A 27,773-nucleotide genomic window follows, 5' to 3' on the forward strand; every position below is an offset into this window, starting at 1 on the left:
TGTGCGCAATGTTGTTGAGCCGTTGGGTCCATGTAAGATTGGGGTTAAGCAGCGTATCCTCGGCTGAGTGGTTGTGATCTTGACCAGCGGTCTGTGTTCGAATGTGTGGCAGGCCTCCGAACTTGGAGAGCTGTGTTGATGCATGCCGGTGTGCTTTATAGAGCGTGGGCTGAGTCGTTGGAAAGGGCTGTGGCCTTGGTGTTGGTGGCTGTGGTTCCTGGGATGCATAAGTCGCTCGTGGAGAGGACGTTCCTGCAGCTGTTGACGCGGAGTCATCTCGCTGTGGATTGGAATTCATTAATTCTGGCGAAATGAGGATGAGGATGAGGATGAGGAAGAAGAGGAAGCGAATGTACGAGGCGGCTGCGAATCGAGGTCAAGGACAAGGAACCAAAGGGTCAAATAGCGAAGCAGAGGAAGGAGAGTTTATAAAAATAAATTACGAATAAATTAGTAGCTGCAGCTGCAGGCTTCTAATTCAGAGAGGCAGGCGGATGCTCTTCTTCTTGCCTTTAAGGATCTGCTTTAAGCGAACAAGAGCTTCCTTCAGGAACGCTTCGGGGTAAGGCGCCGAAACTGAACAGTGGGAGGATTTGCTTTGGCTGTGTAGTAGGCAGGTTGAGGCTGGGGCTGCGGGTTGTCCCTGGTATGGAATCTGGTTTGACTGTCGTACTTCGATATTGTGCATGTCACAGGGCGATTACATGACGACCTGTCATCGAAAGAGAGATGCTGGCTATCAGAAGCACCGCCCTCGCTTAACTGATTGGGGCCCTAGGCCCCAGACAAGTACTTGCTGTCCTGGAGTAGGTCATTCTGGCGCATGCTACGCAGGCTGTCCCTTTTTTTGGTCGCCAAAAAAAGAAAAAAAAAGATGCTGCTTACGGATAAGAGCAAGACGAGGGCCATGAAGGGCAGAGAAGTCGTTCAGTAGATAGCCGCAGATCCGAGATCGGGATAATGTGAAATAGCCACAGAGGAATGCGTTCATTTTTTTTATAGAGGGCAGGAGCAGGGGCAATGGTGCCCTCGATGCTGTGGGAGATCGAAGGTAGCCCACAATTTCTGAGAAACTATGGCGCATGGACTATACGCAATGACGGAGCGATACGGACTTCAAAGGACAGTAGCCGGGAGTAGATCTAGCAAGTTTAACCTGGATAAGCATTTTGGGCCCGCTTACAGTAGATGGCTGGACAATTATTCCTAAAGAAGAGGGGCAATTGCGCCCACCGCATCCATGCTGTCTGAATATTTGGAGAGGGATTGGATACAGAAACAATCCGGCAAAGGAACAAGGATTGAAAGAACATCAGGAGTTTAGCTGTGCGAGCATTATGTGTGCATAGATTAGATGTCCGTCAAACTCACTGCACTGACTTTTCAAGAATCAAAAGACGACTGACAGCAAATTATGCGAACTGGTTCACCTGTTCATACGATTGGCATACGCGTAGATGAACAATAGCAATGATCTTGCTGGATAATCCGTTGGCCCAGCCTGGTTTGAATCATTGCACCCAAACACTTTGATTTAGTTTTCAGTCATCAAAACCGTTGTAGGCCCACTACAGAGAAGTTAGGCGTGATGTATTATAGATAATTAGATACTACTGCAAGGTCATAAGGCGTATAACAAGTTTGGGTCCCAAAGCTTGCAGACTCATCGGATGTCTCCCTCACCGAGCTCCAGCGATGGGGGTTGCTTTTAAACGTCTCCATCATCAACCGCCTTCAGAGCTGATGCCACGGCGGCGTCTTGCTTGACCTCTCTCAGGAACCGCTGGATCACCCATCCAAACAAGCACATGATCAGGAACTGGATTCCCAGAACTACAGCTGAAATGATGACAGTCGTGCGGTAGCAACTGGTAACTTCTGAGTCGGTCACTAATGTGCCATTAGAAGGAGTGAGATCCTTTCGACACACGTCCTCAATAGCAGCCTTGTCGTCCCTGGCCACCAGAATGATGTTTCCGATTGAGAGCCCGAGAACTACGACAGTGAGGCACCACCAAAGGAAGGAAAATATTCTTGTGATGCCGACGGACTTTGTGATAGCAGAGAGAAGACCGAGCAACGCGATGATCACCTGGAGGGCCGCCGAGACATAGATCACAATTTTAGCGACATGATCGCCTATCAAAAATGCAAGCAGAAATGTTGAACTGTTAACACATTGCGCGCAAGAGCTGTGCAAAGCTGACGCGTGGTGATATTCGCGTCCATTAATGTACGCTACCAGTGTTATTGGCGACATATTTTTGATAGGTTGTTGCGGCGATAACAACAAGATAGATTAACGAGACCACTCCCACAGCGAGTCGAAGTCTGATGCAGCAGCAGCACAAATCCCTATCGGTAGCCATTGCGGTCTCTCTGGTAGTCGTTGGTGTGATTGGCGTGGGGTGTCGGACGTGAGGGAGCGAATGGGTCTGGACAGAAGGTAGGATACCTGTCTTTTATATCGCGAGCCCCCCACAGACGCCCCTGTATCATGGGATATCCATGAGGCATAACTCCATTGCTTGAGTTTGTACTTCGCCGCAATACAAAGGCATGTTGTTGCTGAAGATCAGCAAACCAGAACATATGACAAAGGGACAAAGAAAGGGGTTGCAAAGGAAACCATATAAACGTTGAAGTCAGTTGCCCGACGCTCCCATTTTTTTTTTGAATAACATAAACACGCAAATATGAAAAATAGGGGATAAACAACATTCAAGTTCAAGTCCATGTTTATTGTGCGACGACATGACATTTGGGTATTCTATGTCTACAAAGTTACTACAAAGTGAATATCATATCCTCGGTCATACATAGCTGGAGAGGCCATAGTCGAGGTGGCAGAACAAGTGGTAGGGGCCGCGAAAGACAGTAGTGGGCTGGGAATCGGCGTTCGTAGCACATAGGATTGAAGAAGATGCGAGGGAAGAATCCAGGCTGCAAAAGGTCTCCACTACTACATCTGCATGTCATGCTGTCTTCCTTGCGGACACCTATTTGCATAATGTCCCTTTTGCTGGCACTAAAGTTCAAATGATAGAAAAGAAAAAAAAAAAAAGAAGATTAATAGCAGTTCTAAGTCCGCGAGGTTCTATAACGGTATAACGCGGTCTGTGAAATTGGCAGCTTACTTTAAAACAGGTAACATCCTCAAGATTCCGCGTCGGAAATGATTCACCATTTGGACGTTGTTGTGTCTAAAGGCGTATCGCAAGAAATGTCCGTTAATCTCCATAGAAATAAAGTAGCGGGGTTGTTGCTTTGCGGACCGCAAATGCCTAGTACGGCCAGCTCACCTCATCGCGCTCAAATGATCTTTCTTGAGGCATTGGTCGTGCTCCCTGACCATCGTCCCAATTTGGTGGAGGCAACTCGTATTTCGGGCTGAAGGAAGAAAAGATATTAGATTATTATTCCTGTGTTAATGTGGTTGTTATGAAAGCCATTATACATGTATAACATCCGCCTGAAAAGCAGACACTTACTGTCCGTTCGGGCAATTGGATCCCTGAGGGCACCATCCTGTGACATAGTTTTGACAGAGCACCTTCCGGGTATGCTTGTGTCGACAATTGGGTCCATGTTTGCAGAATCCTCGCGCGTACCACGGGCAGTCTTTAATCTTGCTTTCCGGATCGATATGAAGATACTATGTCAACAGCACGCAGAAACAAGCTTAGTAGGTCGATCCATAGGCAAAATTTCAAACTTATTCACCAATGTTAATTCCATGATACTTGATACTTACAATGCATTCGGAGCCGCTGTTACATTCTCCGTACTTGCTGTAGAACCAACATTCAGGCATTTTCCTCAGGTTGTACTCGTGCAAAAACTCGCAATTGTCACCCTTTTTGCAAAGTCCTCGAAGCCAATGTTTGCAGACAACCGCCTTTGACGGATCTGTCCTGACATGTCTAAACGGGCAGTTGTTTCCTTTTGAGCAATGTCCTTTCAAGAAGAATCTGCAGATATTATCTCCATTTTCTAGTACAGCGATTAAAATAAGAGGGAAGCTTTGATTAGTCATTAAACGAGCTCTTTATTTGAGCTTTCCATAGTCCATCTATCCACTGTCCAGCATAATTGGTCTTTCCGGTGCGGTGCTGGGAGCGAAAAAAAAGCCGATTTATACACGCGCTTTTTTAACAAAACGCTCTGTTTTCTAATCAAGAGCATACCTCCATTCTTCTTTGCCATGTTGGTAATGTCAAGTCCAACCTCATTCCTGACATACTCCTCAAAGTCGAACGAGTAGTCCTGAAAGCCGATTTCGGAAGGGAGAATAGAATATGTCATAGCCATCTTGAGGAGCGCTTATTGTAGGTGCTGCTGAGCTTGATAATAGAAAACTGCAAGTTATGAAAGAGTAATGGTGTGTGGGCAGCGCGAAAAGCCGATGGTATGAGATGAAGGATCGAAGAATATCGGACGAATATACTTGGTGGTTGATGGCTAATGATTGATGGTTGACGGGATGAATGAATCAACGGAGGTGTACCTCTTCAGGGCGATGCAAAAATGAATTGCGCTTCCTTTTATCCTTTTGGCTGCTGACAAAGCCACTCTCAGGTTGGAAAAGACGGTCTCAGATCAGTCGATCTGGTTGAGCACGCGTGTGAAGATACTGCCGCATTTTCGCTTTCACTTTACAAGGACCATGCGCAGAGCAAATCTCCACGCCTTTCAGGAGTCCTTCCAGGCCTTCGTTTCGAAGCAGATCCGTGCTCCTCATGTCACTCAGCTCCACGCATGCGTTCCACGCTCACACCTCTCTGGCATCACATCGTCAACTGCAGCCGTCTTTGGGACAAGATTCTACACGACTCCCCGATGCGGAATGCAGTCGCCATGTCGCCGCTTTGGTATTATCGGGAGCACCATAAAGCATATAGACATGCATGTCTCGACGACGAAGCGTGGGCGCAAATCATTCTCTAGTTACGTACCTTACCACCAGGATCAGAAAGACAGGACAGAGAGCGGCAAGGATATCACAATAGATCGCCCGGCACGATCAGAAGGCGGATCGACAGGGGCCGGTAAACTAACCAGTGAACTGCCAACCAGAATCAAGATGATCCTAGATACGCCAGGTAGCGTCAGCATGTTTCTGTCAACTGCTTGATGTTTCCGTGACGTTTTTGATCAGACAGCGTTGGCTAAGCACATTTTATTATTGTTCTGTCACAGGCGTCTTTCCGAAAGATCTTGCGCCCAATACTGATAAGGAACCGAGCCGGGAGATCGTACAATCTTTTGGGACGACTTATGGGTAAAGCTTGGCTCGAGCATGCATGCGCAACGGATGGATGTTACCACTGGGACAAGGGCACCCACTGACAGCCCATTTGCAAATGCGATCGAACAGGGGAAATTACATGCTGCAATGGGAAGACGCACCGAGGACAATACTCATCATCAAGAAACCCAACGATGAGCTAACAGACAAGGCCTTAGTCGATGTGGCAACGTAATTCGCGTGTGGTTTCAACTATATCCGTAGCAGGTATAATGATGCCTTTGGAAGACATGATGGGAACTAAATTTGGAACTCTTGCCGCGCAGATGGATCCACTCCACATATCCCCACATGAATGTAGTGGTCGAGCCAGAAGTCGCTCACGAGTTTGCGGGACGATTACCGTTTCTATATACCATCCCAGGTAAGGCAGAGGGACAAAAGGCAGGAAGGTCCGGTGCAGTGTACAGCGAAAGGGATATTCATTTTCATCCCCTTTGTCTAGATAACAAGCGAGTCGAATACACGCGAGTGACAGACTTGGTAGTGACCTTGGGTGGCGATGGAACGATCCTTCACACATCCTCGCTATTCAACTCTGCAGTACCGCCAGTCATTTCTTTCTCAATGGGTACCTTGGGATTCTTACTGCCATATCGTAAGTCTTTAGTTCGAACTGTCGCTGTTATTTTGTAGAAGCAGCGCATGCTAATGGTACTACTGAGTTGTCGTATATAGATATCAACAATTACCAGGCCGCATTAACTAAATTGATCGACAATCGACAGGCATCTCTTTTACTCCGTATGCGACTCAAATGCACTCTACACGGCGCGGATGGACGGCGCCTGCAGGCGAAAGATGGCTCAGGACGAATCAACGATCTGACGGTCATGAATGAGGTTAACTTGCATCGTGGGCGATATCCGCATTTGACCTGGATTGGCTGCTATGTCGATGGACACCTGATCACCGAGGCTGTCGCGGATGGACTTATCGTTGCATCTCCGACTGGATCCACAGCTTATTCTTTATCGGCAGGCGGATCTATAGTGCACCCATCAATTCAGTCCTTGCTATTGACACCGATTTGTCCAAGATCATTGTCGTTCAGACCAGTATTGCTGCCTCCGAACGCCACCATCCAGCTTAAGGTTTGCATGAATACTTACTTGTTGGTTACCCTTCGAAGTGGTTCATATAGCTGCCACGTTGGGCATATGTTGACCCTTTTATTTTGCTTCCACATATCATAGATCGGAGAAAAATCTCGAGGTCCAGCAGAGGTTTCTCTGGATGGCAAGGAGACTTTCTTCTTGGACAAGAACGAGTTTTTACAGGTGTGCATGTCGGCTTTCCCTATGCCCTGTGTTAACCGAGTCCATGCAGGCGAGGACTGGATTAAGGATATCAATGACCTCTTGAAGTGGAATCAGGGCTTTCTGAACAAACAGAGCATGAGCCATTACATGTCCGAGTAGATCCGCGCAAATAAAACTTCTGGAGCATATACAAATGCTTGGTGCCCTAATTTATTCTCATTTTGAAGCACTCGACACTCTCCTGCGTCATGAAGAGGCCGATGTTCCGTACATGTCATCGTCCTCTGGTTCAAAGAATCCAGGCACCCAGTATTCGTACGGATCCGCCTGTTGATCGATCCACATCAGACTATCGTCCAGCAGTGTATCCTAGTGAGGGACGATTGAAAGTTGTCAGTTATGGAGAGCTCACACATACTGGAGCCTGATCCGACGTAGCGTAGAAGAAAAGGTTATCTTCCTAAATGCTTACCAGGGCTGTCATTATGCGGCCGTGCTCCCATCCAAGTCGTTCGTTGATAATATTGACGTTGACATGTCCATTGGTGTCCTGAACGAGTGCCAGGATAACAGACTGATCCCGGTTCAATTCGCGCGGGACTGAGCTTACCATTTTCTTGTCCCCAATCTGCAGCACCTGGAATCCACTTCCCAACGGCACTAAGGTTTTGATCGACCGTAAGACATCGTCCTCCGTAATCTCCATACTGGTATCCTTGCCGGTTATGCTTGCCCATTTACTGCTGGCGGCGGCGGTGGTGGTGGTGAAGGTGCTGTTGTAATTATTCGTTCCTTTGTTGTCCCGTATTCCACGCATACGCTCCACTCGCCGCTTGACTTCCGACAATTCCATGAGTCCGCCGTTCAAGGCTCTAGTCGACAGACATACATCTATGATCTGTATGCCAAGTTCGTAGTAAAAATCACCCACACCAAGAAGTTCTCCCCAGTATCCCTTACTCGCTAAAAATCCCAGAACAGAGAAAGGAATGTTGAGCGAGCGCTATCGATACTCCGCATCCAGACAGAGAAAGACAGTGCACTTGTCTCCGCTAATCATCTTTATATCTTTACGTACATGCTAATGGGTCGACGCCAATGTTCCCGCACATCTTTTGAAAGTGCATGCGAAAGACGGGATCCTTTTGGATATCCTTGCGGTGCAGCCGTGCAAATGTCTCGAGGTTGGCCCGGAACGTATCCAGCTGGCTTTGGAGCTGCTCCAGTTGGTTGTCTGAGATTGTCTGGCCGACCCGTTGATACGATTCCTGTTATAAGCACAGAAAGATAGTAACAAGACTTAGTTCACGTTGATGATTCCGTTTGCACATTCCTTGAACAAATGCTTTACGAGGATGCTGTTTTTGAGGATGCAGTAGAAGACATACGTTCGTTGCTTTGAGGCGCTCATTGTAAGCCCTTCCGCCGAGTTGCATGCGTCTTCGGTTCATCTTGTCTGTGTCAGCGTCAGTGTCAGTGGTATTTGCGATGGTGGGGTGTAGCAAGTTTAACAAAGGGCAGCAGAGGGGGCGACCATAGATTTCCATATTTGGTGAGCCTCAAAGCTTACTGGTGTTGGAACCGCCCTCCAGAATGCGGGGTGTGCTAGGTTGCCTGACGGATGTCTCGTCGCTGGTCATATCCACTTCTTGGACATCAATCAACGTTGACAAAAAAAAAAGGTCAAAGAATAGATGCGGTGCAAGTTTTATTTGAAGCGCGTTTGTTTTAAAGACATTGAGCTGTTTGATGCTGAGTGGTTAGGGGAGAAGTCTAATGCCTCTTGGGCCGGCCAGTTCCTACTGATGTAGGTGCGCTTGTTTTCTGCACTGGAGTCTTCTTTGCGCTGCTAATTCCATTGTTTCGGAGGATAAAGTAATCCAAGAAATCGGCCTTGTCCTGAACATTCAGCCCTAGCTTTCTGAACCGTGTCATGCGTCCCATCAGATTGATAATCACACCGCCGAGAGGATCCTCTTCCACTGGTTCAATTACGCCCATGGCGGCGCCTGAGGGTGTGCTAGAAAGACCGTCAATGGCCGAAAAGTGTGCGTTTGAGGGAGACTCTTCAGGTGCGAGACTCTTCACGGAAAGCGTGTTATATAATTGAGCGCACATGCGGAACAAATGTCCAAGGCGATACGAGTTGTCGAGTCCAACGGTGAAGGTTGGAGCAAATTTGTGGTAGTCGTACTTGAGTGCCAAGACGCCGATGTTGATCGACGTCTCGGGCACGGAGCATTTCGTGAAGATCGGCACAAATTTCAAAATCGCCCTGTTGTTCGTTGTTGTGCCCTATTATAGATGTTTTCACCGAATGAACACGAGCAAATTCAACATTGTCCGCCTAGTATCATGCGTAAAACACGGAATTCTGTGTCAATTACCTCTGGAAAAACGACGACAGGCCCAGCGCCCTTTTTATGCATGGCTTTGACGAAGTCCAGGATAGGTAACGTCTCGACGCCCTCTGGCGGCGACGACTCTGGGTAACTTCCTGATAAACGCAATGCCTCCCAGAACGAGATCTGACGGACAGTCAGTGTCGCGGGATAGATTTGAGTGAAGACGGGGTCATATCTGAAAGGCTTTGTTAAATCCCGATTGTATTAACAGAGAGACGACATGGCAGTCTAGAATCACTTGTCGATCGGATACAACGTTCATACCTGAAAACCAAATACAGGATGTCGATATACGATGACCAATTGCAGATTATCAGATCCCCTGAAGCCGTAGCTTTCCTGTTCAGCGATTGTGCTTTGTTTGTTCCTGCGCTACGTCTTAAATTAAGTGAGCAAATGCTGGGTAAGAGCGGGGTACCTGACGCTATTACACAACAAAGCTAGACTAGGCTAGGCTCGCCATGTTGTACATACCCTCGCTTTAGGGTAACAACCTCGTGCTTAATCCAAAAGAAGCCGAGTAGTACCAGGATCATCCGGACAAAGATGGTCGAAATTAGACGGTGATAGAGCTTTTGTACCGGGCCAAAAGGGGACTATTCCATTAAGGTTCAATGACCTTTGTTAATTTAGCGTCAGCGAGGCAGGACAATCAATGGGGAAATAGCCATCCCGCTGTAACAGCTATTACCAAGACTAGTCCTAGTGTTTCCAATGTCACTAGCACAAGAGCCAGAGCGCAGACGACGACAAATTTTACGGCTCCCGTAATGGGTTTCACAACTATAAGGATAGCTGTTATGACCTTTTCGATAGGGGAGTGATCCGCATTTGCTGGCTGAAAAAATAAGAAAAAACGCAGATATGTTTAGATCGGCTTTCCTGGATCGAGCTGAATATCCAGAATGTTCATCTAGTGTCCATATTTATAAACGGAGCCATAATTACCACTGGTGGCAAAAACGGTTGGATGCCTGTTCCTTGGTCCTAAGTATTCGGAAGGCACGTCAAGAGCACTGTTGATGTTAGTGTTGATGTTAGCCCAAGTTGCATTCCTGTCCTATTATGCTGATTACTGTCGAGATGCGATGGTGATGACTTGCCCTCCAGCGCGAAAACTTCTCCATGATGCTGATGAACGGTATACGAGACGAGGTTGTTGGTCAATGAGAAGTGATGAAGCGGTCAAAATTGCGACTATTACGCCGGGTATTCAATTGTATCGTATCTTTTAAGTCTTTGTGGTTTGCTGTGTTAGGCCAACTCTGTTTATCTGAAGACTGCTATTGGCCATTGATACGGCCAATCAAATGTGCTTATTGAATATATCTTTCTTAACAGTTGAATGGACGACCGTGGGTTACACAAAAGACGTGAAGTGTTCAATTGACAGGGGTCGTGAATGTCATATAGATGCGTCACTGAACATGCCATGAACCTTAAACATCCATTCAACAACAAGAAAGAAATCCAGACCTTCCATGAAGTATGAAGCCCTGCTGTTTCCACTGCTTCCAAAGAACCACTTTACTAAGAGATCTAAGGGGTGGAAGCAAAGTGCTTGCGCACAACTAAACATTTAGGCAGTTTACGAAACCCAATTTCAATTCACTAACTAGAGTAAAATTTACGCTAGAAATTTGCCTAAACGTATTTTTACACGAAAATGAGAATTCAAGGGCGAAGTTGGAGATGGATCCTCAACTACAGCCCGTGAAGATGAGGATCTATACTCATCTCCAAAACGACCACATTAACTTCTCGCAACCTATCAGCTCCTCTCTACCCATCGTTCCCCCACCATGAGCTTCACACAGGCCTCCTCCTCCTCTTCGACCATCCACCAACACCAGCAAGTGCCCCCCCCCCCCCCCCTCAAACATCCGTTGCTGTCGTTGCTCATGTTGTTGTTGCAGTTACTCTTGATGGGTTTGGACAAGTCATGGTGTCAAACAGCAGCCCATGGAGAACTGGTTTCGCAAAAGACCTTCCCCAGCTACGATTAAAGATGGCTATTTCAAGAACTTTGTCTTATGGTTTCGCAAACTGTATATTAACGTCTCTCTTTATTAAGATTTTTGCTTATCGATCCATGTCATGGCACAAGTATGCGAACCATGATCGTAGTGTCCTGCACATGGGAATAAAAAATAATGAATGGGGTGCCGACAAGGGTCAGTTGAAAAAAAAAAAAAAAAAAAAAGGCCACTTTGTGTGTCTTGTTCTTTGTCTCCAACGGTTCAAGACAACTCGTCCACAAATAGCGTGGGTCAAGGCGCGTCGTGAGACCAACATGACAGGGGAAAGATTAATACCCAATTCAATCAAATACAATCAAACTCTATGAACTGAGGACACCTATTTTATTGGTTACCAAAGATACACACCCCTGTGTCTGCGTAAAGGGCCGCTTTGTCCAAACAACTCTTCTTTCTTCAACTCTGTCATCGTTCTCATTCGACCTCATTCCTACTCATCGCCTCCATCACTGCATCTCTCCTACACCTTTCTCTCTCTGTACTCTTCTCTTTAATTAAATAACTATTGGTCGCGTGATGCAGATCTCCGCCGCCTTTCGAAGGAGTCTTCAACCGTTATTCTGGGTTGTGGCGATCGCGATCGTTTCCCTCGCTGGATTGCGGGGATTATTTGGTGAGGGACACATCTTAATGAATCTGAAAGATGGCGGTGCAATCATACATCAGCTTCCATTTCAATTTGCCTCTAACGAGCGCTGAACACCATGGAAATCATTTTAACAGATCCAGCAGACAAGACACGGTGCAGCAGTCTCTTGAACCATGGTTCGTGGCTGGACAGCGAGCGGACTCATTGGCAGCCAAAGGGATGCATGCTCAGGACTTATGATATCCAGCACATAACAACATGTATGAGTGGATCAAGGGTCGTTGTCATTGGCGACTCAGTCGCACGTCAACTCTACTATGCCATCGTCAAGAAAGTCCTTCCTGATGCCAATACCGAGGGCAACAGGCACTCCGACATTTACTTTCAGGATCCAACCTCAGGAACATCATTCGAATTCTATTGGGACCCGGTACTGAACATGACAAAGACTGCTTCTCTCTTGACTGGATCAAGCAATCGCGTCTTGGGCAAGGAAGTACAAACGCCAACGATCTTCCTAGTCGGCTCAGGACTGTGGTATCTACGCTATCCAGAGTGGTCAGGAGGCGTCGAGCGGTGGCAGCAAGTCATGGAGAACTTGGTTCGACAGATGGGCAGCTCGCGTCTGGAGCCATTGGCGCGACATCTGTTCATCTCACCCATTCCAACGGTCAACACTGAAAAGCTGTCTGAAGAGCGGCTCCATACACTCTTGCCAGTCGATATTGACAACATGAACAACTATCTCAGAGATGCGACCAAGGACACTCCAGTCTCAGTGCCCTTCAGTTGGAACAAGATGAGGGAGGCAGCCGGCAATCAAACAAACGACGGTCTGCATTACGTTGAGAAGGTTGTGACAGTCGAGGCAGACGTCCTGCTTAACTACGTCTGCAACAACAGGGTTCCCAAGATCGCTCCCATGAGCGCCACGTGCTGCTACAGTTACCCCTCTAATCATTGGTATCAGACACTGATGCTGGCCATCTTCCTGATCTGGCTCCCAGTAGGATACATTCTCCAAACATGTAACAATCCATTCCCCCGCGAAATGATATCCAGACACGAATGTTGACAGAGAAAATGTCTGACACAACCCTTTTGCTTACTCTTGTGTCACAGACTACCATGGCCATCCGGTGTCGCGCTTCTTTCCCAGTGTGGGCATTTTGCACTCGTTCGCGGTGGTAGCTGCGGCTGTGATGTACATGTACTATGCCGATCGCACTAGTCTATTCGCCAAGGGTAGCAAGATGTTTTCCGCGCCGTCATCCATTTACCTTGTCTTTTTGTGCCTCATGGCCGGCTCCATGACATTAAAGAGATCCGAAAAGGACCAGGCGTTCTTGAACAGGGACCAGACAGACGAGTGGAAAGGCTGGATGCAGGTCATGATCCTTATCTATCATTATGTCGGTGCCTCTTCGATATCTGCTATCTACAACCCAGTGCGGATGCTGGTTGCCAGTTACCTTTTCATGACTGGATTCGGACACTTTGTGTTTTACTACAAAAAGGCCGACTTTGGATTCAACCGCGTTGCCTCGATCCTGGTGCGCTTGAATCTGCTCACCATTTTATTGGCATACACCATGAACACGGACTATCTGGCTTATTATTTCGCACCGCTGGTCTCTTTCTTCTACTTGGTCATCTACGGGATGATGTATATCGGTCACTCGCATAACCACAACCCCTTGTTCATCCTCAGCAAGATCCTGGTCACATCCATCCTGACCGCAACAGCTATCCATCGGCCTCTAGTCCTGGGCTCGATGTTTAAGCTCCTGCATTTTGTGTTTGGTGTCACTTGGTCAGCTGCGGAGTGGAGATTCCGACTACAGCTGGATGTATGGATCGTATTCATCGGAGCGCTCTTTGCATATGGATTCACTAAGGCCCAGGAGGTGTCCATCACGACTCACCCGCAGTGGAGCGTTATCAGGAAGACCTCGATCATTGCGTCCGCTATCGGACTCCTAGGATACTTCTCATTTGCGGCTTCTATACAGAAGTTCGAGTACAATCACTGGCACCCGTACATTTCCTGGATTCCCATCCTCTCTTTCGTGGTCCTACGCAACAGCACTGCTCCTCTCCGGAATACAGTTTCGACTTTTTACACGTTTGTCGGCAAGTGCTCGCTAGAAACCTTCATCTGTCAGTTCCACATGTGGCTCGCTGCCGATACCAAGGGAATCCTGGTCATCTCGCCATGGGTAGAAGGAGTAGGAGCCTGGACTATCAACCTCGCTCTGTCAACGTTCCTGTTCTTCACTATAGCGCACGTACTGAGTGGTGCAACAGGAGAGCTCTCGGACTGGCTGATCACAGGACGCGAGCCAAAGCCCAAGGGACGCCCTGCCGTACAGACAGTACCTCTCACAGTGGTTACTAATACGAGCGATAAAGAGTACGAAAGCGGAGCCGGTCTTCCCGTTGCCGTAAAACGACAGTCGGTCATGGTATCACCCATTGCAGCCTCGGCAGGAGCTGTGGGGCCGGCCACGCTCAAGAGTCTTATGGAAGCAAGTCTCGAACTGGGAGAATCCAATGCCATCACAAGTCAGGCTGGAAGGATGGGTCAAAAAATTGAAGTCCAGCTTCCGAATGACCACTCCAAGGGCACCAAAACAGGGCAGAGCCCAACAAGCGCATTCGGAAAAAGCAGCGATAGCGGCAGCAGGGATGACAGGACGCAGGACGGGGTCGTCCTCCAGATCGATGCCAGTAGGGTAGGCCGGGTACGGTCTGGCGGCGTTGTCGCTTCAGCAGCGCCACCATCTGCAGATGCATTCAAGCGTCTCTGGATGCAGCCAGGCTGGAAGGTGGCCATTTTTTTCACGGTCATTTGGGTGCTGAACTACGGATCCACATGAGACACACATGGAAAGCATAGCAATAAAAATCGCACGCATCATATACCATCATCAATGATCGTTCTTTTTTTTTTTTTTTTTTTTTTTTTTTTTCTCTCTTTCCTTCGTCATCTACTCGTTTTTGCCATCCATTCCTGCTCTACCTCTTCTGATCTTCACATATACGATATCTAGATATCTACAAGTGCCCACAGAAGGCCCATTTTTATCGACCCAAGCAGCTTACAACTTTTACGCTTTCAACCAAATGAACCCTGAAAACGCGCCTTTGCCTGCCGAGAAGGATCCAGCGCCTCCTCAGGAAAAAGTCTCTGACAACAGCGAGAACAAGCCCACGGTTGCGGAAGCCTCTGCAACTAGTATCCAACATGCTGAGCTCTCGTCGTCTGCCACTGCCAGTGGGGTCGAGTATAGGAAGGTGGTCAGCGACGAGCTTTTCGACATAAAGAAGATCCTACAGCAAGTCTTTCAGCGTGTGGAGCGTCTGGGAACCTCTATGAGGGACACGGAGGTCGTGGCTTCCGAAGGCACCCTCACGGAGCCTACTAGACGCTCGTCCTTGGATTTGCCGAGTCCAATCAGAGAGCGAAACAATCGCGGAAGCACTCGCTCAGCCGGCCCTCGTGGAAGACGCTACGCACGGCCGTTTTCATCACGAAAGCCCAACTGGACCCTGAAGGTAAAAAAAAAACCCCTCCATCTTACTTCCCGCCATCCATATGGAATATAAATATGTTGTCCAGTAACGGCTCAAGCATCATCCATTATTGGGGGGGTTTTTTTCGTGCAAAGGTGCTTGATCCCCATGGTCTAGAGCCGGTCGAGTCGCTTGACAAGATCGAAATAAAGGAGTCGACGCTCAAGTGCCTGAAGGAGGACGGGTGAGCTGATTCCTGATCATTTATGATTGGACATGGATCCCTTTGCCAAGATCGCATCATTTTCTAACTGCGTGCTCCTTTAACAGCATCACAGAGGCTGGATATATCGAGAAGAACATCCTTGAAAAGCTCAGTGCTGGTAAAAGCGGGTGAATGTCTCTTTACAAAAATGTGTTTTATTAAGCTTGATCAACTTTGCGCTAGAGACGACGTTTTTCTATGGTTTGACACGGGACACCCGATTTCCCACATAGGACACGATGCTATCCTTCAAATCAGAGGCGACAAGCTCGAGAAACTCTCCATCTACCCTCTTGTGGACCTGTTTGAAAAGGCCGCGCCGGAGCTCCAGGTCCTCATCCTGATGAGCCGGCTGGACGCCATGAGCAGCAAGAGCTTCCTGACATCGTTCCAGAAGTACCTTGATATCGCCGATCTCAAGGTCGCTATCCATGTGGTCCCACAGGAATTGAGCCTCGATCTCGGTCCGTTGTCAAAACTGACGCCCAACAAGCCGACTGTTTTTGTCACGACTCCCAAGATGATGCGGCGACTGAGGGCCGAGAACATTATCAAGCCGATGTTTGTCCAGGGAATGGTCGTGTACGAAGCCGAATATGTGTTGCGCACACCCGCCCATGTCGATATGATTCAATCAGCCTTGAATGATTTCCAAATATGTCAGGTCGTACTCTCTACACATGATGGTACCGAGGACGTCGTTCGTGCTGCGGAGGCCTTTGATTTCTCAGAGGACGCCATTGTCTTCAGCATGGATCGCATCCACATCGACAATTCGAAGCACTTTTATTACACGGACAATGCCCTGACAGAGATCGCGTTGAATCACGCAGTCAAAGTAAGCAAGTTGAAAATGGCGGTCGTGATCTGTCACGACCAAACGGAGGCCAACAAGCTGCGAGATGAGTTTGCTGAACGCACAGACGCAGTATGTTTACACGGACGGATTCAGATCTACTGCTGCTGCTGCTGCTGCGTGTTCATGGGGCGTTTTCAATCCAATAACATTTTAAACGTTCCTTGGCGGTTCATCCGCATGGCGTGAAAAAAAAAAAAAAAAATTAGTACACAATTGCCAAGATGGCAGAGTCGACTGAACTGGTTGGCGGATTGCTGTTCACCTCGCAGGTCATCAGCAGCGTTTTCCATTCACGATTGCACAACACCGTGGGGATGATCATGAACCTCTCGGGTGCATACCCTTTCCCTGGCAGGTACTTGGAAATGTAAGTCCCGCATGCTCCCCTTTTTGCAGCTGCCGGTGTGCTTGACACGAGTTTTTTTTTTTTTTTTTTTTTTTTTTTTTTTTTTGGTGGTGGTGGAGACGGACTGACACCCGGTTCGATGGATAACTTAGGCTGGCTTCTTACATGGACATTGGAGAACCCTGCCAGGTGATCACGAAGGTGGTGGAACCTGAGGTTTTGAGGAGCATCGGGAACCTTGGAGTGACTTTCAAGGAGTATTCCGCGGGAACTGCTCAATAAAAACAACCCCCCGATCGAGCCCATTGGGGGGAGGGGGGGTCCAAGCACGCACACACATACACACACACACACACGCACACACGCCTTACGCACACACTTTTTTTTTCTTCACTTCTTTGGGTACATCTTTCACTAGCAGCTTGTACCACGCGCGTGTGCGCAGCCAATTCATTTCCCCAGAATCTTTTATGTTCAACCTCCAGTCGTAGCGCTGCTGATAGTTTACGCACTGGCCCTCCCATTACTTTGCACCCGATAATAAAATTGCAATGAACAGCACTTAGTCCATCAAATGCAGCAGGGATGGGGGGAGGGACTCAAGCCTTGGGCGTCAAACGACGATCGCGACGATCCTCTCCACCCCCCCAAGGGCGCAAACAAACGTTAGCAATAATTTAATCCGCAATGCGTAAAATGCGTGGTCAATATGTGGATAGAGAGTACAGTTTTTCTTTTTATTTTCAATTCAGGTTCAAACAGGATCGAATGAAGAGTCAAAAGAACGAAAAAACCGGACCGATCATTCTCATGATTGATCAACAGCAGATATAAAGAGATAAGAGACGCTTCGCGACGAGAGACAACTGTCCTTGTTGTCGTCGTCCTTCAGATACCAAGAAGCACATACACACACACATGGACGTCCCGTTGATTTTTTTCGCAAAAAAAAAATTCACCTCTCCTTTAAAAGTGAAGCGAAACCTCGGCCTCAGTGGTGGTGTAGAGAATCTCGCTCTTGCGGAAGCCGTTGAACTGACTGGCGGCCGTGATGGTGTAGGCTCCCATGTTGTCAAAGTAGAGCCAGTCACCCGACTCCATCAGCGGCAGGCTCGACTTGGCCGAGATGCAATCAATGCTGTCGCAGGTCGGGCCCCAGACCGAGGCGTATCCGTGGGGCAGCTCCTTGACCAGGGACTGCTGGTACGCAAACATTCCCTCCTTGAGCAGAACCTTGGGCTCGCACACCTGGTGGTCAAACATGATGCAGTTGAACGAGCCGTACATACCATCGTTGATGTAGTACATGTGCGAGGGGTTCTGGCTCTGTTCGTGTGACAAGATCTCGTCCAGATCGCGCTGGATGGTGCGGCGGGCAATGACCTGGGTGGCCAGGGTAAAGGCCGATCCGACGTAGTAGCGACCAGGCTCGGCAATGACACGCACCTCTGGGCCAAACAACGCGTTGACGGTCGATCCCAAAATGGTGGCAACCTTCTCGAATGTGATCCCTTCAGTCACATGAGCAGATGGGAAACCGCCACCAACGTCCAAAAAGTTGAATTCGAAACCGTAATCCTTGGCCTGGTCAAAGACACGGCGGGCACGGATGACGGCCTCTCCGAAAGCATTGGCATCAAAGCAACCGCTTCCGACGTGGAAGCTGATACCGATGACGTCCAAGCCCAGCTCCTGAGCCGTTGCCAGCAGATGTCCGGTCGTGTCCAGAGGGGCACCGAACTTGAGACCCAGCTTGCACAGAGACTTGGAGTCGTCCGTGAGAATACGGAGGACGAGCTGGGCCTCTGGATGGAAGCGCTTGATCTTGTGCAACTCCTCGGCATTGTCAAAAGTCATCATGCGGACCCTGTTGTTGTACGCATACTTGACAAACGAGTTCTGCTTGCAGGGGTTCGCGTAGATGATGCGCGAGGGGTCCACACCCATCTCGAGCACAGACTGGATCTCGTTCTTGGAGGCACAGTCGAAACCGGCTCCAAGCGAGGCCAAAAGGCGCATGACCATGGGATCGGGGTTGCACTTCATGGCTATTTAGCAAAAAAAATAAAAACAACCAAATCGGTCAGGTACGGTGTGCCACTGGAAAAAAAATTATTTTCATGCCACAAATCAGATTCTGGCATTTCCCACGAAGCAACTGAACACGACTTACCAAAGAAAGGCTCAATACGGGGCAGGAGAGCCTTCCATCGCAGATGCTGGCGGTAGACCTCGCCCAGATCGGCGACATAGAACGCATTGTCGGCCTCGGCATCCTCGCTCTCGGGATCGATGGAGGCAAGACGAGCATGAAGCATCTGGTCAATGGGGAGGGTGTGGACCTGGGGCAGCTGGGCCTCACGAGCGAGGTTGGCCTTGACACGGGACTTGAGAACCTCGACCAAGGTGGGCTGAACCAAGGTGGGGACCACCTCGAACTGGTCCTGCTGGAGAGAAATATCGATCATCGGTTGGTTGGAAGAGAGTGTGATGGAATGGAGGGAAATTTAAAAAAGAAAATGGAGCAGGGACAGCTGCGGTCGACGGCAGGGTTGATTGAACTTGCAGGGACTGGAAGGGGGGACTCTGTCAAAGGTTGCCTGGACGGGGCGTTCGTTGAGCAGAGAAAGGGGGTTGACAACAAAGAAAGGACGGCTTGAAAAGACGGAAGTAGTGCTTCCCAATAAGGCGTGTTTGCTTGAGGTGCTTAAAGGCGGGGTGGATATCTTGCAAGAGGTGTGCCTGAAGACAGTAGAGTAATTCAGACAAGACCTTGGTTCTCGGGAAGCCAGGGAGGCGATCGCCGAAAGAGAATGGACCGGATGTTACTGTTGCGTAGCGCCGTGATGTTAATAGCAAACCGAAGGTGAACGGCCTGCCTGGGTGGGAAATGGGTGGAAGCCCGGGGATCTCTTTTAAGGGAGAAAAGGTTTTTGGGGGGTGTTTTTTAAAGAAAAAACGAAAAGGAAGGAGCAGACAACGGTGTAGTTGTGAACTGTCTAGCAGAGTTGAAGCGGTGAAAGGGGGAAAACTGACTAGAAAGAGTGACAGTCGAGTGTTGCTTGAGGATCCTTTTTCTGGCGGGGTGAAGGATGCTTGAACAGGTGGGGGCTAAAGAAAAGGTGGGTTAGAGAGGCTGTGGGTTGTGCTCTGGGCGTGGTTTGGTGAGTGGTGGACTCGAGAGGGGGGGGTGGATGGATGGATGAACAGAAAGAACTGTGAGGGAGAAGGAAAAGGAAGAAAAAAAGCGGAGGAGATGGTGGCAGGGGCCCGCTTTTTATACGCCGATCTCATGTCCCCGGCATAGGGGGGGAAAACAGCGCGGCAGAGGCGGTGGTTTGTTTATCTCTTCATAATCCTTTGAACCCCGCAAAGAAGAATATTTATTTATATTGTCTTATTGTTTTATTGTTTTATCTCGTACTCGCTCGCTCCTTCTACATGCAGCACTCCACTCCACTCGACCTCTCCATCCTCCCCTCTCGTCTTTCCCCCTCCCTTCTTTCCCTCTCTCCTTCTCTCCTTCTCTCCTTCTCTCCATCTTGCGCGAGCTTGATATATTACACGCGGTCGTTTAACTACCATAATCAGGTCATCAAAAACTGCTCTGTGGACCGTCGAGCAGAGCAACCAACAGAGAACAGGGCGTATAGTTTAGTCCAGTCCATGTACAACCTTGCGCAGGAACACATTAGAAAGCAGCCTGGCTGCCCTGTCAAGAAACGATCACAACTGGGAGCCACAAGAAAAGAGAGAGAGAGAGGAACAAGGTGCTCGTGTCCACTGGTTGGTTCACGTCTCAGCCGTAGAAAACGCAGAATGGCCTTTCTCGAGTTGAGGCAATTATTAATTTCATGTGCATGGTTCAGTATGCGATTGTGAGGACGGATCCGAAGCCAGAGTCAAAGATAAAAAAAAAAAAAAAAAAAAGTGCATCCCCTCCTGAGCCATTGCGTGTGGTACACGGACGGTTGTACTTCCGTAGATTTGGGATTGCATTTGGGATTTTAAAGCCGCTGCCTGCACCCACATCAATTGACCCTGAGGCATGTAAGAAAAAAAAATAATAATAATGCAAATGCACTATAGGACTTTGAACAAAGAAACGGACACGCCACGAGGCACGCGCATACTCAACTCTCTCTCTTTTTACTTTTGCAGAATGGTGTGTTTGTGCTCTCAAGGACACACCCTTCCCTTCCCCTCTGGTTGGTATTTCCATGTTGTGCTTGAGTTTTTTTTTTTTTTTGTTTTGACCCTGAGAATTCCCTGCGTCCGTACGCGGTCCTCGGTCGGATTTCGCACAAGGTTTTTTTTTTTTTTTTTTTTGTTTGTGGCCTGCGAATCTTTTTTAAAAATACGAACGAATTCAAACGAGTCCTGAGCCAAGAACCAGAAAAAAAAATCCTAATCCCCCCAATCTGCAAACGACAACAACTTGGACAAAGAATTCATATCCCGCGCAACAATCACAACTGGCTTTTTTTTTACCCTTCTCGCTCGCTTTTTTGGGAGGACCGTCGAGTACCATCCAGATCGCGGTCAGGAACCCCTCCCCATATAGGATCATCAAACCCCATGTACCAACGTTTCTATTTTGGACAGATCCGTGTCAAGGAAAAACAACAACAAAAAAAAAACGTATATATCAGACGGGGCTGTTCTACCTGAATCCAGAAAACCAATAAGATATAAAAATGGTCCAGTAAAGCAGTAATCGCGTGCAACGTACAAAAAAAAAGGACGAGAGTTTGGTCTTTTTCAAGAGTTCTTCCACGGCTTCCATGAACGACCATGCTTTACAGACCAAGAAACGTTCTGGACCCAGACGCGACATGGTCTTTTTTTTTGCTGGACATGGCTAACATTACCCGGGCTACTGTCCTATTGCTGATCCCCCTCCCCCCCTCTTCAATGATCGCTTGGTAATGATGATTGGATCAAGCAAAATTAAAAAAATCCAAAAAAAAAAAAAGAAAAACCAGAGGTGTCTTCGTGAGGATGAGAGAGGACCCTTCACGTTTTACGGCGGTAGCGTTTTCGTTATCGTTATTTGTTTGATGTTGACACGATCAAGGCGTTTTTTTTTTTTTGGACTTGCTCTTTCTATCCGCGTTTGGTCGGTTTTTGCCGGCCCACGGCTATTGTGCTATTGTGTGTGTGATTTATTTTTTATTTTTTTCGGACAAATTACAAAGGAGACAGATCCGCGTGCATGCATTCCTGCAGATCTGTTGCTGGGGAGACGAAAATAATAGGACGAGGGAGGGGGGACGAACCGGCCGAATTGAGACGTTCGTTGCAAAACGCGCGCGTCATTTTATGCTTTTTTTCAAATCTCTCGAGAGGCGTCGCGCACAATCCCCCCACCGCCTCGCATAAATTGGTTTAGTGCTCATTTTCATTATCTTTGTGGTGAGAAGATCATTCGAGGGGCTAGCCTATGAAGGGGACGTGATGACGAAGATGAAGATGGTGATGATGATGATGATGATGATACATGCGCACAGGTAGTAAGCTGGAGAAAAATCTATCTTTATTCTAAAGGGGGGTTTTCCCTCCAGGGTTATCGCGCGCGCCTAGGGGGGGAGACATACCCGCCTACCATCCAGACAACGTCATGAGAGTGTAGCCTAGGGTCACAACCGTAACACAGGCCACGACACTCGATGGTACACCGACCTTCAAAAAGTCACCGGTGCTCAGGTACGGCTGACCCATCTCGTCCTCCATCATGATCGCATTCATATTCGGGAACCCAGACACTGGCAAGCCCATGGCTCCAGAGCACATCAACGCTGCGGACTATTCAGCGCATAGATAAAAAAAACGTGAAAGAGCAAATAGCAAATGAAAGATAAAGGCCTAGTCAGTATTTAGACCGTTGCAGACATTCTGATAATGAAATTCATTGCATCTTCCTCAAAGGGCGAAAAAAAAAAACTGCATATACAGCTTACCATAACCAAAAGGCGTGGGTGAGGATCCGGCAGTGTGGCACCAACTTGCGCCACGATCGGGAGGATGATCAGCGCACCAACAGTATGGGAGATAAACGTTGTGACCACCAGGACCAAGATCGCAAAGACGCAGCAGACCATAAACACAGACATGTCCTTGACATAGTCCTGCACACCCATTGCGATAATGTGAAGCAACCCGGACGATTCCACAGCCTTCCCAAGTGCGATGCCTCCCATGGCAAGGATGATGACCGTCCACAAAAAGTTGTTAAAGTCCTCCTTGGTGAGGATGCCCGTTCCAAAGAACGCGAGGAGCGGGATGACGGCGATCAATCCCATATCCCCAAACAGCCATTCGAGGTGATGTTCAAAGCACCATAAAACGATCGTAATTGCCGTGATGCTGCAGACAAAGATCTGGGTCTTGGTAATAGGATCCTTGGTTGAGCGAATGATGCTGATCGTGGGCGTGCTGTTAGATGGTCGATAGACCTGGAGCAAGAGACCCCAGATCGCCAGATCGCATGCTAGACACACAGGAAGGGCGACCAGAAACCATTCAAGCCAACTTGGCGCCGGACTCATGTACTCGATGGCGATAATGTTTTGGGGCGAGCTGATCGGGGATGCCATGCCACCGACATTTGACGCCAAAGCGATCCCGAGAATCAAACACTTTGCAAACGGGGATCCTGGTGGAAGGGTACGCAGGATGGGCTGTTGAAAGAAATGGGTAAGTATCTAGCAAACTCATTGTGAAAAATGGAGAAGCTCTTGGGGCCCTACCTGAATCAACGAAAAGCAGAGTACAGGAGCTGCGACGTTGCTGATCCACATACTGGCAACGGTGGCAACAAGCATGTGGGCCAGCAACACAGCGCTTGGACGGGTACCTGCCCTCGATAGGACAACTGTAGCCATGGCCTTGGCAATGTGGAACTTTCTCATCGCAGCAGCGACCGCGAATCCACCGAGGAGCAGCATGATCACAGGCGAAAACATGAGCGAGAAGATTTTTTTAGTAGCGGCTTGAGCATCTAGTCGTATATGATCTTCGCCATCGTCCCGCATCACTCGCAGCATCGCGACCAAGAGTGGCACCAGTAGCGAAGTGACAAACAGTGGCATAGCCTAGGACATGCAAAGACATAATCGTCCGAGCCCGTTTAGTTGGTCACCATTGCAGATAGATAGATCTAACAGGCGCCAGAGGGATGTGCTCTTACCTCTGTTGCCCAGAGAAGTGAGGCGAAGATGAGGATGGCAAAGCAGTTTTGCTGTTCGGGCTCATCAAAGAGACTCACGTTGAGGAGAGCGATAAAGATACAGCAGCAGAAAGCCATTAAGAGAACGTTCCCGGTGAAGTACTTTGGTAGCACAATCAAATCAGACTGTGTCCTCAAAGGGACAGGCTCTTCCTGAAGCACCGGCAGGGGGCCAACGCTAACGGCCTGGCTCTTGCGCTCCGCCTCGATCATATCTCTCCAGATCGTGTTGCGCTTCCAAAATATGTGGTCCTCAAGATACGTCCCAAGCGATCGCTTGGCCAACTCAAGGTCACCGCCTGCGAAAATCCGTGCATAGATGCCGGTGACATGATCGATCTGCTGCTGCAGCTTGGCTGTAGTCTCGCTCAAGAACGGATAGGCCTGGAAGATGACTCGGTTCATGTCGATCGTCTTGGTGTCATTCTCCGAGCTTTTGTCGTACTTCTTGAGGGCCATGGAGGAACCTGTGCTGTTCAGTTTAACGTACGCTTGCAGCTCCGAGAGTTTGATAAATATCTCAATGCATCTGTGGCGAAAGTGCATTCCATCCTCCTCCACCTCTGACTCAAACCAAAGACTCTTACCGTCGTCTTCCTCGTTGGCCAATGCTAGGGCCGCATCGTGGCCCCAGGATCCTGACCTCACTTGGAGTGAACGACGACTTGCTCTGTTGTCCCATCGAGACCTTGTCCGCTTGGTGCTGTCACCCCCTGTCGAGGATCTTCTGTGGCCATTAAGGAGGGTGTCTGCTCTGCAGTAAAAAATATGTTCCACATTCTGGATGTCCGAGACCAGTGCTTCAACCTCCGCATAGATTTCCTTCTCTTTTTTGTAATAAAACGACACGACATTGTCCAGCTCCACGCCAATTGATGGTGAAGACGTATTGATGTTGACATGTGCTTTGGCGTTCGCGCGTGTGTTTGGCAATAGCAGACTCGTCGTTTCATTGGGTTCCTGGCTCTGGATTAACAGCCCTGATTCGATATCGTCCTTTGACGCCACCAAGTCCTTTTTGACTTTGTATATGATTTTTTTGAGATTCGAGCATCTATCCCGGGCTCCGTCAAAAATGACATGAAGCGATGAGTATGAGGCGGTGATGAAGTTCATGCTGACATTGACATTGACATTGACTTTTTTTTTTTTTTTTTTTTTTTTCTTGGTGGAATGAATGCGAACAAGAGATGAGCTTGCGCAGTATTTGACCGGCAGCCCCAACCGTTTTGCACTAGTAGGCTGCACATTCGGGGGACCAGGTTGAACTGGAGCTGGTGCGAGAACTTCATCGGTGTGACCCGGAATGACGAGCGCGGAGAACGCTATGGTGTTATGAGGGTATTCGAGTAAAATCAAAAACAGAGCACAAGGCCTGACTGTTGGCGATGGACGAGCGCACCGCCCCTGCTTTGTATGGCGGGACAATTCTCGAGATGTTCATCGTCGTTTCGCTCTTCCCATTCCCGGTGCTCAGGGAGGGCGCTTTGAGCGTGTATAGGCTTGCGTGCACACTGGAGAGCTGATCAGAGTACCTGGTACCCCGTGTCCAGGATCACTACGAACAATGGTCCCACACCACTGACGCCTAAAAAAAAAAAAAAAAAAGCGAGAGAGACAAAAGGACAAAAGAACGAAATGTACCAAACGCATCTGGTCATAAGCATAGACTACCATGCGTAAAAAGAGCGGAACATCTTATTCCTCTGCTGCTTGTAGACCCGTGGCCGGTTGAACATGACTCGACTGCCATTGAGAAGATCTTTGATCCGACCAGGTCCAGACGAATGTGAGACACATGTGCGCTTCTCCTGGTCATAGACTGGATGGCGCAGCGCACCCTGCGCTGCCTTTGCGTCAGCGTGTAGAGCGCATGTGAGTCTTGTCCACAGGCATGGGTCTAGTGCCTTGTTTTGGGGCTGCAGGTGTCTGAGAGTGCATGCCGGTGTATTTCGCCTCCCGGAGCAGAGGCTAAAAATGAGATTGGGCATTATTCAGTCTTCCAGAGGGTGCGTATTCTTTGGCTCGTGGACAGCACCTTCCATATTTGAGCATTGAGACCGACGTGTGCCTCATTAGTGGAACGATGGGCCAGTTTTACCTTTCCCCCTCTCTCCAGCCAATGGAAAAAGGAGTAGGTCGACTCAATCTTCACTGGGCCCCCTCCCCCTCTCACACGGCCAGTGGACCCTCGGCTTTTTTTTTTTTTCATTTTTTCATTTTTTCATTTTCTTTTGGTCTTGTGGATAAACAGTGTGTTCCGCCCCTATGGAGAGACAGGGTCAGCAACCGCACAGGGAGCAACGAAAATCCGAGAGTCGTGCTTTTCTCTTGCGCAGGCGTGTCGGAAAAGTCGCTGTACAGACACATTCGAGACCAGGCTGTTGCAGTATAACAGTATTAACAGTATAATAGACAGCCAACAACAGAGAAGATCCGCGAGGAGCTGCCACAGCCCAGACAGACAGATGCCTGTACTCTACTCACCCACACTCTTGAACCCACCTATTCATTCTCTCTCTCTCTTTCTCTCTCTCTCTCTCTCTCCCTCGAGGTCGACTCAACCTCTGACGTATCGCACACTACGCAGGATCATGAGTAGCAAGCACGAGGGGAGGAGGAGGAGGAGGAGGAGGAAGATGGCCAAGAACCATTGTGTTCGCATGGACAGAGTGTGCCGAACCTTGTTTGTCTCATCACCAGCGAAGCATACATAATTCAGCACGTCCAATGCAGGGTTCCAAGGACGAGAAGCAGCCTGTAAACTAAGAAATAGTCGATAGGAACAACGATGGACAGAAAAGATGCCCGAGGTTTAATGACAGACCTGGGTAAACTTGTCCTCGTGGACAGCAGATAGACACGATAAGCGAATATAAGCCAAGCGAAAATTTTGACAGATGGACAAAATAACGTTTCTGGGCTTTGGGTTGGGGTCGGGTTTTGTTTGGTTCGAGCAAGAGAGCAATAATATTCACGTTTATTTTTGTTTTAGCCTGGAACTATCCTCTTGAGGTGCGGCATTTTTTTTTTCTCTTGCTTTCGATATGATAATGATGCAGTTGCTCGGTACCGAGGGATTTATCCACGGTCGGCCAAAAGGAAAAGTATGCTCCCGTTTACGCTTATTCCCCGCCTTTTGGTGTTGACCGGTGCTCATATCGCCACTCGTGAAGCTACAGCGAGCGCACGGAAGAGAAGGAGGAGTCTGTCGAGGATGCTGGTGATGTAGTCAGTGCTGCACCAAGAAAAAAACGAGACCACATTTTTGTGTTCGCTTGGCCAAAAAGCGGAGAGATGTGAGCAACGATCCGAAAGACACAACACAAAACATCTCTGATGAGCCATGGTATCAAACACCTTTTTATTGTTTAGATATTTCTTGGTGACACCCTGCGCAGAACCCAGGATCCCTTTGTTGCGCTGGCGGAGGACCGCAGTGGTGCCCCTCTGGGTTTGCTACAGGCTGTAGCGAAGAGGGCGGGTGATTAGGAGAGGTGGGTGAGGAAGCGAATTCGTCGTCATCGTGGGATGAAGGTCTTTCTTGGCACGGAAGAGGAAAGCGCTAGTCTGGTTGGGTGAGAAACGAGCCCCTCTGGGTCCGTCCCAATAGGAGTCCGGGCTATATTGCATTCATTTTATTTGACTTGATTGTGATGACTGATTGCGAAGGGGAGGGGAGGGGAGGACAGGCAGGATGAGCAAAGGCTGGAGAGGGGACTATTCCCAAACTGTATTGCATTGTATTGCGTGGTGCGGTGTGGTGCTCTCATTTGCTCCCCCTTTTGTTTGCGTTTGTACTGGTCCGCCGGTGATTTGGTTATTTTTTGTCCTGCTGCTCCAATTTATCCATTTCGCACTCCTCCCGCCCTGCTCTCCCCCTCTATAGACACCCTCGGCGACTGCAATCCTCGGTAAAAATCAAAAGAGGGACACCCAGGCGGTCCAGATTTGTC

The 27,773-nt window shown here is 48.7% G+C and overlaps 10 protein-coding genes across 10 annotated transcripts; 3 read left to right on the forward strand and 7 right to left on the reverse strand.

Annotated features, from left to right (window-relative positions):
• Positions 1 to 1,605: 1,605 nt before the first annotated feature.
• On the reverse strand, positions 1,606 to 2,420 carry BC939DRAFT_463517 (uncharacterized protein). Its single transcript, XM_051557243.1, has 2 exons — positions 2,243 to 2,420; positions 1,606 to 2,139 (listed from the first exon to the last, which is right to left on the reverse strand). Exons 1-2 carry the CDS (start codon positions 2,367 to 2,369, stop codon positions 1,709 to 1,711), a joined length of 558 nt encoding a protein of 185 aa, XP_051408304.1. The 5' UTR covers positions 2,370 to 2,420; the 3' UTR covers positions 1,606 to 1,708.
• A 306-nt stretch (positions 2,421 to 2,726) lies between these two features.
• On the reverse strand, positions 2,727 to 4,508 carry BC939DRAFT_427968 (uncharacterized protein). Its single transcript, XM_051553197.1, has 6 exons — positions 4,188 to 4,508; positions 3,755 to 3,993; positions 3,492 to 3,655; positions 3,303 to 3,390; positions 3,138 to 3,203; positions 2,727 to 3,028 (listed from the first exon to the last, which is right to left on the reverse strand). Exons 1-6 carry the CDS (start codon positions 4,309 to 4,311, stop codon positions 2,963 to 2,965), a joined length of 747 nt encoding a protein of 248 aa, XP_051408305.1. The 5' UTR covers positions 4,312 to 4,508; the 3' UTR covers positions 2,727 to 2,962.
• Positions 4,509 to 4,648: 140 nt separating this feature from the next.
• Positions 4,649 to 6,760, forward strand: BC939DRAFT_463520 (ATP-NAD kinase-like domain-containing protein). Its single transcript, XM_051557244.1, has 7 exons — positions 4,649 to 5,102; positions 5,200 to 5,281; positions 5,378 to 5,479; positions 5,575 to 5,672; positions 5,754 to 5,906; positions 5,987 to 6,402; positions 6,505 to 6,760. The coding sequence occupies exons 1-7, from the start codon at positions 4,667 to 4,669 to the stop codon at positions 6,727 to 6,729; spliced, it is 1,512 nt and encodes a 503-aa protein (XP_051408306.1). The 5' UTR covers positions 4,649 to 4,666; the 3' UTR covers positions 6,730 to 6,760.
• BC939DRAFT_463522 (EAP30/Vps36 family-domain-containing protein) lies at positions 6,761 to 8,250 on the reverse strand. The gene is made up of 5 exons (XM_051557245.1): positions 8,141 to 8,250; positions 7,959 to 8,026; positions 7,649 to 7,838; positions 7,043 to 7,533; positions 6,761 to 6,939 (listed from the first exon to the last, which is right to left on the reverse strand). Exons 1-5 carry the CDS (start codon positions 8,208 to 8,210, stop codon positions 6,817 to 6,819), a joined length of 942 nt encoding a protein of 313 aa, XP_051408307.1. The 5' UTR covers positions 8,211 to 8,250; the 3' UTR covers positions 6,761 to 6,816.
• On the reverse strand, positions 8,249 to 10,130 carry BC939DRAFT_463527 (uncharacterized protein). Its single transcript, XM_051557246.1, has 7 exons — positions 10,079 to 10,130; positions 9,924 to 9,962; positions 9,667 to 9,813; positions 9,450 to 9,571; positions 9,240 to 9,353; positions 8,958 to 9,150; positions 8,249 to 8,865 (listed from the first exon to the last, which is right to left on the reverse strand). The coding sequence occupies exons 1-7, from the start codon at positions 10,100 to 10,102 to the stop codon at positions 8,344 to 8,346; spliced, it is 1,161 nt and encodes a 386-aa protein (XP_051408308.1). The 5' UTR covers positions 10,103 to 10,130; the 3' UTR covers positions 8,249 to 8,343.
• Positions 10,131 to 11,399: 1,269 nt separating this feature from the next.
• BC939DRAFT_463528 (10 TM acyl transferase domain found in Cas1p-domain-containing protein) lies at positions 11,400 to 14,528 on the forward strand. The gene is made up of 3 exons (XM_051557247.1): positions 11,400 to 11,627; positions 11,738 to 12,631; positions 12,726 to 14,528. The coding sequence occupies exons 1-3, from the start codon at positions 11,531 to 11,533 to the stop codon at positions 14,480 to 14,482; spliced, it is 2,748 nt and encodes a 915-aa protein (XP_051408309.1). The 5' UTR covers positions 11,400 to 11,530; the 3' UTR covers positions 14,483 to 14,528.
• Positions 14,529 to 14,729: 201 nt separating this feature from the next.
• BC939DRAFT_496054 (uncharacterized protein) lies at positions 14,730 to 16,804 on the forward strand (the record flags this gene model as incomplete). Its single annotated transcript, XM_051559670.1, has 6 exons — positions 14,730 to 15,161; positions 15,275 to 15,363; positions 15,450 to 15,502; positions 15,618 to 16,312; positions 16,450 to 16,610; positions 16,768 to 16,804. 6 exons carry the CDS (start codon positions 14,730 to 14,732, stop codon positions 16,802 to 16,804), a joined length of 1,467 nt encoding a protein of 488 aa, XP_051408310.1.
• Positions 16,805 to 17,555: 751 nt separating this feature from the next.
• BC939DRAFT_401659 (pyridoxal-dependent decarboxylase) lies at positions 17,556 to 19,057 on the reverse strand (the record flags this gene model as incomplete). The annotated part of the gene is made up of 2 exons (XM_051552620.1): positions 17,556 to 18,637; positions 18,763 to 19,057. The coding sequence occupies 2 exons, from the start codon at positions 19,055 to 19,057 to the stop codon at positions 17,556 to 17,558; spliced, it is 1,377 nt and encodes a 458-aa protein (XP_051408311.1).
• Positions 19,058 to 20,933: 1,876 nt separating this feature from the next.
• On the reverse strand, positions 20,934 to 21,520 carry BC939DRAFT_463537 (uncharacterized protein). Its single transcript, XM_051557248.1, has one exon. It carries the CDS (start codon positions 21,383 to 21,385, stop codon positions 21,182 to 21,184), a length of 204 nt encoding a protein of 67 aa, XP_051408312.1. The 5' UTR covers positions 21,386 to 21,520; the 3' UTR covers positions 20,934 to 21,181.
• Positions 21,521 to 21,983: 463 nt separating this feature from the next.
• BC939DRAFT_463540 (Sodium:sulfate symporter transmembrane region-domain-containing protein) lies at positions 21,984 to 24,984 on the reverse strand. The gene is made up of 4 exons (XM_051557249.1): positions 23,779 to 24,984; positions 23,339 to 23,683; positions 22,550 to 23,269; positions 21,984 to 22,394 (listed from the first exon to the last, which is right to left on the reverse strand). Exons 1-4 carry the CDS (start codon positions 24,931 to 24,933, stop codon positions 22,191 to 22,193), a joined length of 2,424 nt encoding a protein of 807 aa, XP_051408313.1. The 5' UTR covers positions 24,934 to 24,984; the 3' UTR covers positions 21,984 to 22,190.
• Positions 24,985 to 27,773: the final 2,789 nt, after the last annotated feature.

The sequence above is a fragment of the Gamsiella multidivaricata genome (genome assembly GCF_025024155.1).
Source record: "Gamsiella multidivaricata strain RSA 2152 chromosome Unknown BC939scaffold_77, whole genome shotgun sequence".
NCBI lineage: Eukaryota > Fungi > Mortierellomycota > Mortierellomycetes > Mortierellales > Mortierellaceae > Gamsiella > Gamsiella multidivaricata.

Bases quoted from the DNA above. Each gene is read 5' to 3' on its own strand.
- BC939DRAFT_463517 (XM_051557243.1), bottom strand. From the start codon at position 2,369: ATGGCTACCGATAGGGATTTGTGCTGCTGCTGCATCAGACTTCGACTC. The intron at 2,140-2,242 runs GTAGCGTACATT...CATTTTTGATAG, and splicing joins ATATGTCGCCAATAACACTG to GCGATCATGTCGCTAAAATT.
- BC939DRAFT_463522 (XM_051557245.1), bottom strand. From the start codon at position 8,210: ATGACCAGCGACGAGACATCCGTCAGGCAACCTAGCACACCCCGCATT. The intron at 7,839-7,958 runs GTATGTCTTCTA...TGCTTATAACAG, and splicing joins AGCGCCTCAAAGCAACGAAC to GAATCGTATCAACGGGTCGG. The intron at 7,534-7,648 runs GTACGTAAAGAT...TGGGATTTTTAG, and splicing joins TGGCGTCGACCCATTAGCAT to CGAGTAAGGGATACTGGGGA.
- BC939DRAFT_427968 (XM_051553197.1), bottom strand. From the start codon at position 4,311: ATGGCTATGACATATTCTATTCTCCCTTCCGAAATCGGCTTTCAGGAC. The intron at 3,391-3,491 runs GTAAGTGTCTGC...TTCTTCCTTCAG, and splicing joins TCCAATTGCCCGAACGGACA to CCCGAAATACGAGTTGCCTC. The intron at 3,204-3,302 runs GTGAGCTGGCCG...ATACGCCTTTAG, and splicing joins GATCATTTGAGCGCGATGAG to ACACAACAACGTCCAAATGG.
- BC939DRAFT_463537 (XM_051557248.1), bottom strand. From the start codon at position 21,385: ATGGTCGTTCATGGAAGCCGTGGAAGAACTCTTGAAAAAGACCAAACT.
- BC939DRAFT_463527 (XM_051557246.1), bottom strand. From the start codon at position 10,102: ATGGAGAAGTTTTCGCGCTGGAGG. The intron at 9,354-9,449 runs GTATGTACAACA...ACTTAATTTAAG, and splicing joins GTTGTTACCCTAAAGCGAGG to ACGTAGCGCAGGAACAAACA. The intron at 8,866-8,957 runs GTAATTGACACA...CATCTATAATAG, and splicing joins CTGTCGTCGTTTTTCCAGAG to GGCACAACAACGAACAACAG.
- BC939DRAFT_463540 (XM_051557249.1), bottom strand. From the start codon at position 24,933: ATGAACTTCATCACCGCCTCATACTCATCGCTTCATGTCATTTTTGAC. The intron at 23,270-23,338 runs GTAGGGCCCCAA...TTCTTTCAACAG, and splicing joins TCTGCTTTTCGTTGATTCAG to CCCATCCTGCGTACCCTTCC. The intron at 22,395-22,549 runs GTAAGCTGTATA...TGCGCTGAATAG, and splicing joins ACCCACGCCTTTTGGTTATG to TCCGCAGCGTTGATGTGCTC.
- BC939DRAFT_463520 (XM_051557244.1), top strand. From the start codon at position 4,667: ATGCGCAGAGCAAATCTCCACGCCTTTCAGGAGTCCTTCCAGGCCTTC. The intron at 5,673-5,753 runs GTAAGGCAGAGG...CCCTTTGTCTAG, and splicing joins GTTTCTATATACCATCCCAG to ATAACAAGCGAGTCGAATAC. The intron at 6,403-6,504 runs GTTTGCATGAAT...CACATATCATAG, and splicing joins ACGCCACCATCCAGCTTAAG to ATCGGAGAAAAATCTCGAGG.
- BC939DRAFT_463528 (XM_051557247.1), top strand. From the start codon at position 11,531: ATGCAGATCTCCGCCGCCTTTCGAAGGAGTCTTCAACCGTTATTCTGG. The intron at 11,628-11,737 runs GTGAGGGACACA...TCATTTTAACAG, and splicing joins TGGATTGCGGGGATTATTTG to ATCCAGCAGACAAGACACGG. The intron at 12,632-12,725 runs GTAACAATCCAT...CTTGTGTCACAG, and splicing joins AGGATACATTCTCCAAACAT to ACTACCATGGCCATCCGGTG.